Below are 14,147 nucleotides of genomic sequence, written 5' to 3' on the forward strand. Positions count from 1 at the left end.
AATCCGCAACAATTTAAATGACTTTTTTTGCAAGTTTCAGACTAAATTTGAGCTATTTTTCCAAAGATGACTTCATTAACATGGTAAAAGCAGTTCTTTTATTGCAAAGGGAGATAAAAGAGTTAAAATATTGATAAAACATTTACCCATTAACACGATAAAACAGAGTATAGTTGCATGTTCTTCATAGACTTTTGCCACCATTTTTTTCCACACATTCGGGACCCACTGTAAACTGCTCCGCGACCCATTTTGGGTGCCAACCCACCAGTTGAGAACCACTGAAGTAAATGATGCTGCACTGCCATACCAGTGTGGTCTGAAACCAGGACTTAGAGCGAGGAGAAGGCCCTGAAGGGCTCATTCTGTCAAATACACTACTGTATGTTTGCTTTAAGTAAAACTAGTTTTATTCAAAAAGGACGCATTTTAACATCTAACTAATGACTATAATAAACCTGAGTGGATGTTTACGGCCTCTGAATAAACTCAGCTTTTAAACACGTGGCCCTGTGCTGACTACCTCCTGCAGAAATGATCATGTTTTTGTACAACTGCTCATTTAGATTTAAAAATATATAAAAATAAAACCCAAAATGACTAATATTTTCCTTTAGGAAGATTTAGTTCACAGTTGTTAAGGGTTATATTTGAATAAGAGCCCGTTAAGAGTGCTCTCCTCTAAAAACGGATGTTTTTTCTGCTACAATGCTCAGCAGTGCCGGCCAAATTTGTATTTCTTTGTCTTGCTGCTTCAGAAAACAAAGCATCTCCTCGATTAAGAAAAGACAAAGGAATCCAACGCAGCAAAAAAAGGTTTCCAGTGTCCACGCTGCTTCAGTAAGTGTCGTCTAATGAGTCGCAGCGTGCTCCCCCCATCCTCCTTCCTCCCACCCCTCCCTTTCTCTCCCCTGTCCATCCCTCCATCTGCCATGTGTGTATCAGCCAGGGCCCAGCAGGGGGACGCCAATCCCCGCCTTAATGCAAGCTGCACTGGGATCAGCTGCAAACCCCGCACACTTACACACACACACACACACCCCGGTGAGGATTACAGTAGTCTCAAGAGCAGCTCCCTCACCAGACGCCAAATTCTTCACCCCTTCTTCTTGTCTTCTGCTCAGTGCCTGAGGACTCGTCTCACTGGAACTGGGTTACACTTTAATTTCCTCCTAATTCTCAACTTTAAATGGTATAAATTGTTTTCAGCTATCAAAGCTGCCAAATTCAAAGCTATAATTGGAATTTTAAATCCTCTTGGATCCCTTTTTAGCAACTGAAAATAGAATAATTAGAGCAAATCCTCAGTTCTGGGCTTCATTTTTTAAAAAAGGAGGAAAAGGAGAAGAGAAAGTGAGCCTCTCACCACTACTAATGGGGTTTTCATCAGCACTACTGCAGCAACATTTGCCTATGGCGCTCTCTGTCAAAGCCCTTTGATAACATCATCAAATGTTTCTCATGCTACTTCCTGATCCTGGCTGATAGGCCACAGGGCTGGGGGGGATTATTTTTCAATTTTAGTTATCAAAACTGTCAGAAAAACTCCTACACACTGCCTCAATTGTACAAAAACATTGGCATCAATTCCATATAAGGGATGTTAAAGTTTCTATACTTTTAAGCAGTGATACTCACCATGTGGCTCTGAAGCAACATGTGGCTCTTTAATGTCTTAATTCTAAATATTTATCCTCCAGAAAACCAAAAAACAGGAAACTTTATTGCCCCTTTTCACCATTTTTTGCCACTTTTCGACCATTTAAGCCACGTTTTGTCATTAAATACCACCTGTTTACTATTTTCTTTGCCAATTTTTGCCACTTTTTGTCACTTTGATCCCATTTTTGCCCATTTAAGCTACCTGTTGCCATTAAATACCACTTGTTTCCTATCTTTTGCCCATTTTAGTCATTTTCAATCATTTTTGCCCCTTTCTGACAATTTTATGCCACCTGTAACTCATTTTTTCACTTTCAACCATTTTTGTTTCTTTCTGACCATTTTCCCACTTTTTTCCTTCCCATTGTCACCCCTTTTCACCCATTTTTGCTGCTTTTTGACCATTTTTTCCACCTTCAGCTTATTTTTATTGCTACTTCAAGCTGTTTTGCCACTTTTCACCACTTAGATTGTGGCTCTTGCAAAGGTATTTTTCAACAATTTGGCTCTTTGGTTGAGCAGGGTTGAGTAACACTGCTTTTAAGTGTTAAATGTCTCAGAATGATAAAACATCCCTTCATATTAAGGATCGTTTGAATAAAAAATGATAGTAACTTCGGGTGTTTTCATACTCTACATGATGTTCCGATCTATAATGAGGCACAGCTGCATGCATGGAAGCTAGTCTTCAAATCCAGCCTGTGCTTCCTTCCTGCATGTCATTCCTTCCTTCTGCATGGAGGACTAAGTGCTGCTATTCGCCAATGAAACAAGAAGTCTTTAGAAAAGCTTTTAACACTCGTCTGGTGGACCCAAGCCCAGCGAGACTTTTCACATACAGGGCCTGACATTTACACCGGCCAATTAGCCAAATGCAGGTGGATTTCAGCTGTGGCAAGTACCAGATTGACTTCAACTAGCCACTTTGGCCAGTGGAATTTATCAACCTCAGCATTCTCTGGTGGAGATTTATCTGAGTGAGAATTAGATGAAACCAGGATTTTGGATTTTTTGAATCAAGTTAATTCAGAGTCAGTGTTTTCATATTAATATAAACGTATCCACTAGAGAAAGAAATGGAGCATGTGTTTCATCTCATTCCGGACGTACCCAATTCAGCATGTAACACATACTTTCCCATCAACATAACTCTTTCCAGTGGAAATGCTCAGTGGCTGGTAACTTTTCAAAAACAAGTAGCCACAGTGGCCAGTGAGCAAAAAATTTAATGTCAAGCCCTGTTCACATGGGTTTTGTTGGTGGGTGTGGCCGAATGGCTCAGTGGCGCCCCCTGCTATATTTGAAAAATTCAGCCCCACAGCTTGTTTGACTTAGAATAACTACTCGGGCTTCCTGCTACAATACAAAAAACCCCAGGCTCATCAGGTTAATAGCTCTCGCTAAATTGCCCGTAGGCGACTGTGCGCATGGCTCTCCGAATGTCAGAACTGTGTTCAATTGGCGACAAAGAATAAACTGGTCAATACTGGGTCTCTAAGACTAGAGAAGGTCTATCAAACTCAAGCCCATCCATCATTACTATTTAGACTTAATCTGAGCAAAAATCATAGGTATTAAAAATGTCTATATTGCCCCAGCCCACTTATGGCGGTCTTTCTCAAAGCCCTTTGATAACATCAAATGTTTCTCATGCAGCTTCCTGATCTCTGCTGATTGGCCACTTTCCAATCACTCGGCACCTCCTATTGGACACAAACAGATACATATCGTGGTGGTCACTCTCACTTGGCCTCGGGGAGGAAGGAAGCTCTGAGGTGATAAGGAGGGAGAACATGGAGGATAGGAAGGGGGTGATGAAGAGTGTTATTATGGAGAGCAGAGAGGAGCATGGGAAAGGGCTGCTCCTCGGGGGTGTCTAGGCTCTCACAGCCTGCAGTGTGAAATAATGTTTCCTCTATGTAATGTGAAGGAATGTAAGGAAAGGCTGCCGACTTCAAAGACGCCGATGGTTGCTCAGGAAATTGAAGACTGGTATGAAAATGTCTGTGAGAACATGGAGAGCTGCACGAGTGTGTGGGTTCTGACTGTTGATATGGAGGAAATGTGTGAGTGTGTGTGTGTGTGTGTTATCCCCAGAAACATTGATTTTCTAAGCGTGTTTTCATGTACCTAAAAGAGGAAACGCTGCTTTTTTACACCTGGGTTCTATTTTTACATGTTTTGGGCTCTACATGATAGCATTTACAAAGGGTTTGGGAATTGCTCCAGTGGATTGCTTCACCTGGCAGCCATGAAACGAGCCCAGAGGCTGCAACATAATCCTGGATATGTCGACTGAAATTGCTTGTTTTTGCCACTGACAGGCTGAGATTGCATTTGAAATGTCTGAGTGTGAGAAACATCTTTTTATGTAAAGGAAAGACCTTTTTAATGACTTCACTCTGGTTTTAAAGCAACCAGCCTCAACTTAAAAAACATTAAAATTATACCTCATAAATCACAGGAGTTTGTGGTCTACTCCTACTTTCATTTGTCTAATATATGATGTATTTCCCAAATGTTACGTTGGACCCAAACTAACCATTTAGATATCAGCAAATACCACTGGAGTTGCTGTTCTGCCTTTACCTAAAGCTTATGTGTGTTACATGTTTATAATGCTGGAGGTAGACCAACAACTCCTGCATATGGACACAGTCAGCATCAAGGACAATGCCCAGAAAAATCACATCCATTGCACTGAGGGGAAAACAAACTACCTAACACCCAAATTAACCCCTTATCACCTGACACAGAACAACTCCTTCTGTAGCCTCACAGAATAACGGAGTTGCTTGTCTACCACCTGCTATCTGAGTTTGTTTTTTGGTATTGCTGGTTTGTATACCAATTTTGCATAAGGTCCAAATTAATCTGTAGACTTTTTTACCCCTGAACTTCTCAACTGCTGCACAGCACAAGTAAACTATTCCATTCAAGAAGAGGTAGACCAACATCTCCTGCATCCATCTTGACGTTTGCTTCCTCCTTGTTTGTTATCTATCGATAACATAAATGAACCATTAAGAAACATCCTTCTGTAACCTTGCAGAACTAGGAAGATGCTTGCCTACCACCTGCTATCTAAGTTAGTTTTTTGTGTGTTACACGTTTATTGTGCTGGAGGTAGACCAACAACTCCTGCATATAGACACAGTCAGCATCAAGGACAATGCCCAGAAAAATCACATCCTAAAGGGGAAAACAAACTACTAAACATCCAAATTAACCTCTTATCACCTGACACAGAACACATCAAACCAACATAAGTAAACTATTCCAATCAAGACGAGGTAGACCAACAACTCCTGCCTCCACTGGATGTATGCTTCCTCCTTGTTAGTTGTTTTTTTTATGTTGCTAGTTGTACACAAACATTATGTGGAGTCCAAATTAACGACTTAATTTATCAAGCACTACATGTTCACAAAGTAAACAAATCCAGCCACGAACAGGTAGACTAACAACTCCTGAAAACACCTTGATGTTTGCTTCCTCTCTAAGAAAAATTGAGATATTTTGAAGGATCATACAAAGCTGTTGCTCTATTAAAGCCTCCAGACTCTAATAACAAAAACCAGAAATGTAACTTCATAGAACAATTGCTTGTGTACCACTGCTTGATAGGTTTGGTTTTTGGTGTTGCCTATTTTAATACTAATACACTGGACAGAAGTGAAATATATATTCACCACTTCACCCATTAACCATTATACAACATAAAAAAACCAGTACAGTCAAGTAGCGGTAGACCAACAAGTCCTGTATACACCCTGATATCAGCTTTTCCTTTGTTGATTTTAAAAATGGAAACATTTTTGAAAAAAAAAACAAAGTTGTTGATCTGTTAAGGGCAATGAGACTCTGAACAAGTTTTCCATGTTAACGAACAAGAGAGTTGCTTATCTCCCATCATGTGCTTGATTAGTTTTCTGGTGTTGCTGGTTTTTATTCAAACAATGCGTTGGGTCAAAATTAACTCCTAACTTACCAACTACTATGTAACTCAAGTAAACTAATTCAATATTGAAGAGGTAGACTAACAAGTCCTGCACACACCTTTGCATTTGCTTCTTCTTTGATGTTAATGGAAATTGTAAAATTTTGTCAACAATCTGTAAATCTGTTGCTTAGTTTAGGTCTACAAAACTCCATAAAAGCATCCATGTTTATCATAATCAACAAGGGAGTTGGTTGTCTTCCCCTGCCTTGATTGGTAAGATTTTTGGTGTTGCAGTGTTCTACAAATAAAGTGCTGGATCCAAACAACAAAGTCGCCGAATAATACATTCAGACCTGCAAACCAAGGCAGTGGCAGAGCAGCAATTCCCATCTTCTGCAAGAAACAACTGCTTGTTTTGTCAATGCAGTCTGGCAACTTCAAAAGGAGGGATTCTCTGGCAGGTTTTGGTCCCCAAAAAAGTCGTTTCACTCCTTAAAAACGGTCTCTCTTTGGAAGGACCCTGTCTTCTGTGATCTTAGGTAGAACAACAGTAATGCCAAGGGGAAAACCAAGCCCTTGAAATTTGACATTAATGGCATTTAATCCCATTCATTGTCTACTGCCTAAGGATTTTCTCAGCAGTATATTCAGGACTGTTCTTCATTTAGACCCTGAGAGTAACTAGTAAGTGACTGACCAAGGATTTCTTTCCTTTTATTCTCAACCTTTCCTGATATTTCACCTTGATATTTGTGTATCTGTGCCCTCACCTTGTGGCAGCCCATCCCACACATCCAGCCAGTCGTACTTGCAGTCTCCCTCTCCCACCAGCAGGGGATCATTTTCCAGGTCAAAGGTGAGGAAAGTCAGGGTGATGTCCATGTGTGGCGGGGCGATGATCATGTATGAGCACTCCAGGTTGTGAGGGTATTTATCCGGAAAGCCCGGGGACTCGATCATTCCAGAGGAGCTGGTGAAATTGCGGAAGCAGAACTCCGACCCTGCGCGGAAACAAAGGATAAGAGGATATTTAGAAACAGGCATAAGCAATCGGTCATATTAGGAGAAGATACAGGCATAAGCAATCGATCACTGAGGGATATCTCATCTGACTTGCAGAGGGTGTTTCAGGGAGTCATTCATCACTGACTTGCAGGCTTGAATATACAGTAGCTGGGGTACGAGATACACAAACACACAGCTTATGATAACTGAAGGAAAAAACACACAGTCGGTGAATGCTCAAGTGGGTGTGGCTAATAGCTGTTATTGACTGTCATGTCAATTTGAAGCTGACAAAAAGCTCTGCAGGCATTTTTACTCAAAGCATTGACAAGAGAGAAACATCTTTTTATTTAAACAAAAGATCCTTTTTTAACTCGTCTCTTTTCAAAGCAACCAGCCTCCACTGAAAAACAAACATTAAAGTCGGCTCAAGAAAACATAGGAGCTTGTGGTCTACCCCTGTCATGATTGCTTTGTTTATTTGTTTGATTTTTATTCCAGAAACATTAAATATGATCAGAACTAACAATCTTCATTATCAGGAAAGAACACACAAGTTGCTGCCACCTTTGCCTCAACGGCAAGCTTTTGTGTTACACAAATGCTGTGTTGGAGGTAGACCAACAATTTCTACGTATAGACACAGTCGGCATTAAGGAAAATGCCCAGAAAGTCACGTCCACTCCTGAGAAGAACAAAAACCAATGAACATCCAAATTAATCAATAAACGTATCAATCACTACATAACATAAGTCAACCAAATCCAATCAAGAAGAGGTAGAACAACAACTCCTGCATACAGTACATCTTGACCTCTGCTCTGGAGCTGCTTGTCTACCACTGTTGGCTTTGCCGCTTGCTTTTTGTGTTGCTGATTGTTACACAAACATTACATTGGGTCAAAATTAACCACTGAAGTTATTAACCACTACATGTAAACCAAGTAAATCAATGCGGTCAAGAAGAGGTAGAACAACAACTCCTGCATCCACTTTGACCTCTGCTTCCTGTTCTTTGACAGGGAAAATGGAAACATTTTTGAACAACCATAAAAAGTTGTTGGTCTGTTAAAGCTCCCAGAATCCTTTACCAAACCAAGAAATGTAACCTCACAGAACAAGGGAGACGCTTGTCTACCAACTGCTATTGAAGTTTGTTTTTTGGTACTGCTGGTTTGGATACCAATTTTGCATAAGGTCCAAATTAACCCTTAGACTTTTTACCCCTGAACTTCTCAACTGCTACATAACAAAAGTAAACTATTCCAATCAAGAAGAGGTAGACCAACAACTCCTGCATCCACCTTGTTGATTATCTATCAATAACATAAATGAACCATTAAGAAACATCTTTCTGTAACCTTGCAGAACTAGGAAGATGCTTGTCTACCACCTGCTACTGAAGTTCGTCTTTGGTGTGTTACATGTTTATTGTGCTGGAGGTAGACCAACAACTCCTGCATATAGATGCATCAAGGAGAATGCCCAGAAAAATCACATCCTGAGGGGAAAACAAACTACTAAACATGCAAATTAAGCTCTTATCACCTGACACAGAACACATCAAACCAACACATGTAAACTATTCCAATCAAGAAGAAGTAGACCAACAACTCCTACATCCACCTTAACGTATGCGTCCTCCTTGTTGATTACCAATAGAAAATACATTTATAACCCATCAACAAACCTCTGTCTGTAATCCTGCAGAACGGTTGCTCATCATTTTTTAACCAGTGTGTGATAAATATATACCCTTATTTTCATGAATGTAGCACAGTTCTGCATATCAGCCTTATTGTGGACTTAAAAGACCCCTACTCTCCGGGTTATTTGGCATGCTTGGAAAAGAAAGAACATTTTTCTACTGGTTTCTTCCTCTCTCTTTTCCTTGTCTGAGAGTGTCTCCTCTTTTACACTGCACAAACGTTGTGTAATGGTTCTAAGTGGGCCCTGTGCGGCGTGGTCCTCATTAGCCATGTAGATTTATGCGCCCTGGGCGGCTCACCTTGAGCCGTGGCAGCTGTGTGGCTCAGATCATCTACCCATCAGCCACTGCTCTGCGGCCCACTTGGGAGCCTGAGTCACGGATGACTGTTTATGGACCGGCACATCAATGAGGGTGGCAGGGAGACGGTTGGACACATGCACAGGCTCATTCATAAAACCCACAGAGTCTGTGGATGTTTCTATCTTTATATGTGGGCTATAAACAGTCGGCTGTGTCCACTTGTGTGTCACTCCGTCTATTTTAAAGCCGGCTAGAAGGGCAAATAGCCTCATGTGATGATGTTGCTAAGAAGCTGCATGATTTTCAATTTGTCTTTGTGTAACTGAGCGTGTCTCGGATGCCTGCGGTTGTAGACTTTAAAGGCACTAAGAGCATTTGAATAACAGAACATCTATTTATAAATGCATTTGCACTGGAATTCCACTTTTACAACTTTGCTGCGGCTAAAATTACTCATACTTGTGAAAGTAATCTGGTGTTATTTTTAATGCTGGCAAATTTTAAACTAGCATTTAGTGTCTAAATTACCGATGAGTACAATTTGTTTAGGAATTACTCCAGTAGATTGCTCCAGCTGGCAGCTACAAGACGGGATGTAGTGACTGCAAGATGCATTGGTTTAACATGGAAGCAGCTTTTTCAACAAGCATCAGCCATCAGCAGTGATAATGTGGCATGAGCAGATACCAGTAGCTGACGTTTAGCTGTTGTGTCCAACATGTATGATGCTGGAATCTCATAAATTCTTACTTGGAAGAAGAAGTCCCCTACTGCAGTGATTCTCAACGTGGGGATCGGGACCCCACTGGTTGTCGCGAGGCACCTAGAAGAGGTCTCCAGATGCCTTAAAAAACTAATATTTTATTAATCACACATTTACCACTATATACCAATTTTGCACAATTTTTACCCGGCTACAACACTTTTCCCACCAATGTTGCACATTTTGCCGCTAAAAGCTCATTTTTGTCTATTTCGAACTCTTTCCACCACTTTTTTTCTGCCTAGTACTGCCACTTCTATTCTTCTGCCATTTTCCACCTATCATTGCCTCTGTTAACTCCTTATTGCCACTATAAACCACATTTTACGCCCATTTTAACCACATTTCATTATTTATTATGCCAATTTTTGCCAGTTTAACCCAGTTTTTCTTCCCATTTCACCAAATTTTCCAGCCATTTTTTCTACTTTAAACCCATTTTTGCCACTTTTTATTCCCCTTTAATACTTTTATGCCTATTTTTTGCTACTTTAAACCAATTTTGGCCCCTTTTTATTTTCTTTTGATACATTTAATGCCTATTTTTGTCACTTCTACCCATTTTTCCATCCCATTTTGTTTGAAAGTGTTGAAGAAACTATTATAAAACAGATCAACCTCTTTTCAGTGTGATGGTTGGCTAACCCCACATGGTATTTGTTCACCACACAATGCAACAAAACGACTGCCTGATAGGTGCAGAGGCAAAGCACCACTGATCCTGCTCCTGTGAAGGTCTACATCTATAGGGACCCTCCCTGAGACATTATCAGACATCTTGAGTTGTAATCTGGGCCCGTCAGTAACAAGAAGCATCACTCTGAATCGAAAAAGACCTCATTTATTGCATTACTGCTCTTCTCACAGCAGAAGACGAGTAAAAATAGGAACCAGATTCTAAAAACATGCTTCATCTTTCCCTTACAGATAGCGTGTTTCTTGCCAAAGCGCTAACAGTTGGCAGGCACACAGCTAACATAAGGAGAACAGTCTCTCCTTTACTATTTTCCCATCATTATGTGTGTTGGAAAGCAGATACGGAGGTCAGGTTGAAGAGGCTCATGGGAGAAGCTTCTGGTAGATTTCAAACCTGGGAAAACATTGTTTTGCATCCAGCAGAGCTGCACTGTGTCAGAGAGCTGCCAGCTTGGTTTGATAAGCAGCTACATATTCATAAAAGCAGTGTTTAGGATCACAGACATGTTAATAGCACATTCCTGCAGCAGCATTCCTCCAAGGCACCAGTCCTTATTATCAGGCAGCCCTATAAAAGCAGAGAGGTCGGCCGCTGTGCTCCGGCCTTCCCCTGTCTACACGGAGAAGTGACCCCAATCAGTGTGAGGAGAGAGGGAAAAACTCAGGGGACATGCACCATCTCTGTCTCTCTGCTTTGTTTTTTTCTACCATGTTCTCCAGCTGCTTCTGTTTGGAGCTTTCCTTCTCATTTGTAGACATTTTTCCACTCCTGCATCCACAGATTTGTACATTTAAACACTTTTGAGAGTGTTAAACTGAATATTTTTGCAAGTTCAACAGCCCCTTGCATGATAAAAACAACCTTTTGTGTCGACTCCCACACAAACTGCAGCATCAAAACGAGCGGTGGATCATGGGCCTGCATGCTACGAGGCTGTCTGCCTACACAAACACACAACTAGTCATGTTGAAATATGACGGTAATTTACAGAAAGCTGGCGGCGATATCTCCCCATCCGCTCCTCGCTGACCTCACCTCGCCGTGTTAAGTTTGTTTTTGTGTGTTGGAGCAGAGACTGGAGTAAACATGATTGCTCTGAATCCATTAAAGCAATGAATGCACGTGATCGTAATGTGCTTACAATAAAAGGGCAATGGCACCATGCATGAGCCACATGGCTGCCACACATACGGCGGCCCTGAAGGTCAACTGCAAAAACATTTCACTGAACACAAAAAACATTTCATATTAAGAAATACATATTTTGAAACACATAAGTTTGATGTTTGCCAAATTGTTTTGCATTTCATTGTTTTAATGTCCTCTTAAATGTTTCTAAGTTTTGTAAAAAAAAATTCTTTTCACCAAATGTTTTTGTTTTTTGTTACATTTTTGTGCAATTAAAGTGTTAGTGTATCAACAAATGTCTGTACCATGGCTTTTGTTGTTTAATTGTATATTTTTTTTAATTTATTAAATATTTAAAATCATTTAATATCTTTGCATGTCATGACATGTTCTTTGCATTTCAAGAAACTTTTAATTTCATGAAGTTTTTTGGTGTTTCATGGGATTTTTTTTTTACATTTTCTGAAATGTTTTTGTGTTTTTAATGTTTACATTTGACCTTGCGTGTCATGAAATATTTTTGTGTTATTGAATTATTTAGACTATTACATTTTTTTATTTCATTATATATTTTTTTGTAAATGATGAAAAAAATGTTTCCAGAAATGTTTGTGTGCATTGAAGTTTCTTTTTCATTGAATTATTTTGATTTTCATGAAAATGTTTTTAGCTTGTTTGTTAATACTTTTGCATTTCATTAAATCTTAGTGTTTTAGGAAGTTCTTTCTTATTTCATAGAAATGTTTGCATTTTTTTTAAATTTTTGTGTCTCATGAAATTGAAGAAATGTTCTAAAAATCTGAAAAAATATTTGATTTCAGAAATTCTTTTTGCACATCATGAAAATGTTTTGGTATCTTATTAAATATTTGGGTTCAATCCTGTTTTTTGTTTAATTAAATATTTAAACATGTGAAATATGTATTACAACAAATGTTTGTGTGCAACATTTTTTTCCATTACATTTTTGATTCACACAAATCTTTGTTTTTGTTAAACGCTATTGCATCTATAGTTGATTTTTATGAACTTTGTGTTTTATGAAGCTTTTTTTCCTTTTATCATCACATCAAATGTTTATTTGTATCATTACATCTTTTTGCATTTCATTAAATTTATATTCAATGTTTGAGTTTTAAAAAAATGTTTGTGTGCCACGAAATGCACACATTTTTTTGTTTAAATTTTTTTTTTCACTTTGCTCTTTTTAATTTAGATATTTTTTTATTTTATTTTTTGCATATCATATATTGAATGTTTTTGGCTACTGTGTTTGATTAAATGTGTTTTTTTCTTTGTGAAATGTTTGTGAATACTCTCCAGTGTTGTTGAATTTAATTCAGTGTTTGTTTTCACCAGATAATTTAGCATTTGAAGAAATGTTCGTTAATCTCAAAATGTTTGACAGTTTTTTTTTTTGTTATAATTAAATGTTTTCACATTTGAAGAAATGTCTAACTTTAATAAAATATTTTTGCTTTCCAGAAAATATTTAGTATTCATAAGATATTTTCCCTTTAGACCTTCATTTTTGTGTTTCATTACATTTGTAAAACAATATTTGTGTGATTAAATTTTTTTTGTAAAATGAACAACTTTTGATGAAAGTTTTAGCCATTTTATTATTATAATCACTTCAAATTTTATGAAATGGTTGTGTTTTAAGAAATAGTTTTTATTCATGTCAGTTGAAGAAAAGCTTTTTAAGCATTTTGGTCCATTTTTATGAAATGTCCTGCTGTTCAAAAACTCTCTTCTGTTCATGAAAATGGTTCAGTGAAATGTTTTTGCAGTTGCCCTTCAGGGCCACCGTACCTCCATCATGTGCATGTCTGTGTTAGCAGATGTGCATCTTCAGCTGCTGGCGTGTTTGGTCTCTCTGTCTGAGGCTCCTGTGAGCGTCTGAAGGTGTGTGTGATGGCTCCTCAGCGTGAGTTGGACCCACTAACACACTGGCCCTGTTTCTTACTGGGTCACAGTGCAGCAGTCAAGGGTCCCTCTGCAGAAAACTTCAATCTGGGCACAGCTTGACTCCATCGCCTCCAAACACACATCGCTCTGTTTAGCACTTTTTACACTCGCCGTACACAAAACAGTCGCTTGCAAACACGCCGTGCTGCCACGTGCCAACGCTGTGTGCATGCATGTGTTCGTGTTTTTGCATGTGCACCCCTCTGTGAGCCTCGCGTATGCATGAGTACCTTCTCTTTTCGTCAGCACTCATTAGTTCACAGTGCATGAGCACGCCGAAAACAAGTTCTACCTCCCTCCGTCAGCCCGCTGCCCACGTCTTCCACACACTCGCACATGCTCGCCGTACGCAGTCGGTGCTCGCAAGTTACCACGAGCTGCCATTTGGCAAGAGCTGCTGGCTGGCAAAGAGGGGGAGGTCATGGTGTGAGTGTGGATGACGGTGGGGGGGCGAGAGGGCGAGTTGCTGGGTAGAAACCACTCGAGTCTTACACATGAGTGCCTGATGTAGTAGCAGCTCCACATGTGTCGGGGCATCCTCCTCCTCCTCCTCTCATCCCTCCCTACGTTCTCTCGTCTCCTCAGAAGCAACGAGCAGAGTCTGTGTTCATTCACTCTTTTAACTCTCCGTCTCGTCTGTCGTCGCCCTGCTCGTCCTTGTCCTCTGCACGCCACTCTTGCTGAGGCCTCACCTCGGCGTTCACAAGTGTCTGCTGCACATCAAAAGCGCCCTCACCCTCTCTCGCTCTCTTACCTGCCTGTCTCCCCCCTCTTGACATACATCTGCTCCTCATTCGCAGACAGATCTCTCTTGTAACCCTGCTTGAGCTCACATCGAGATTTCCATTGAAGAAAAAGCTCTCCTGAGGCGTCTGAGGAGATGTGTGCATGGCTGTGGGGCGGAAGGAAGTGGCGTGCTACATAGTGAGAGGAGGGGGGAGTGAGGGTGGAAACGCCACAATAACAA

At 40.1% G+C, this 14,147-nt stretch overlaps 1 protein-coding gene across 2 annotated transcripts in view; it reads right to left on the reverse strand.

Moving 5' to 3' along the window:
- The window catches only part of nrp2a (neuropilin 2a), a 127,526-nt gene that overhangs the window by 59,236 nt on the left and 54,143 nt on the right, over positions 1-14,147 (reverse strand). For both annotated transcript variants that reach the window (XM_041781630.1, XM_041781632.1), the window contains exon 4: positions 6,376-6,606. In XM_041781630.1, the coding sequence (XP_041637564.1) occupies positions 6,376-6,606 (231 nt within the window). The remainder of the gene's footprint in view (positions 1-6,375; positions 6,607-14,147) is intronic.

The sequence above is a fragment of the Cheilinus undulatus genome, linkage group 24 (assembly GCF_018320785.1).
Source record: "Cheilinus undulatus linkage group 24, ASM1832078v1, whole genome shotgun sequence".
Lineage (NCBI taxonomy): Eukaryota > Metazoa > Chordata > Actinopteri > Labriformes > Labridae > Cheilinus > Cheilinus undulatus.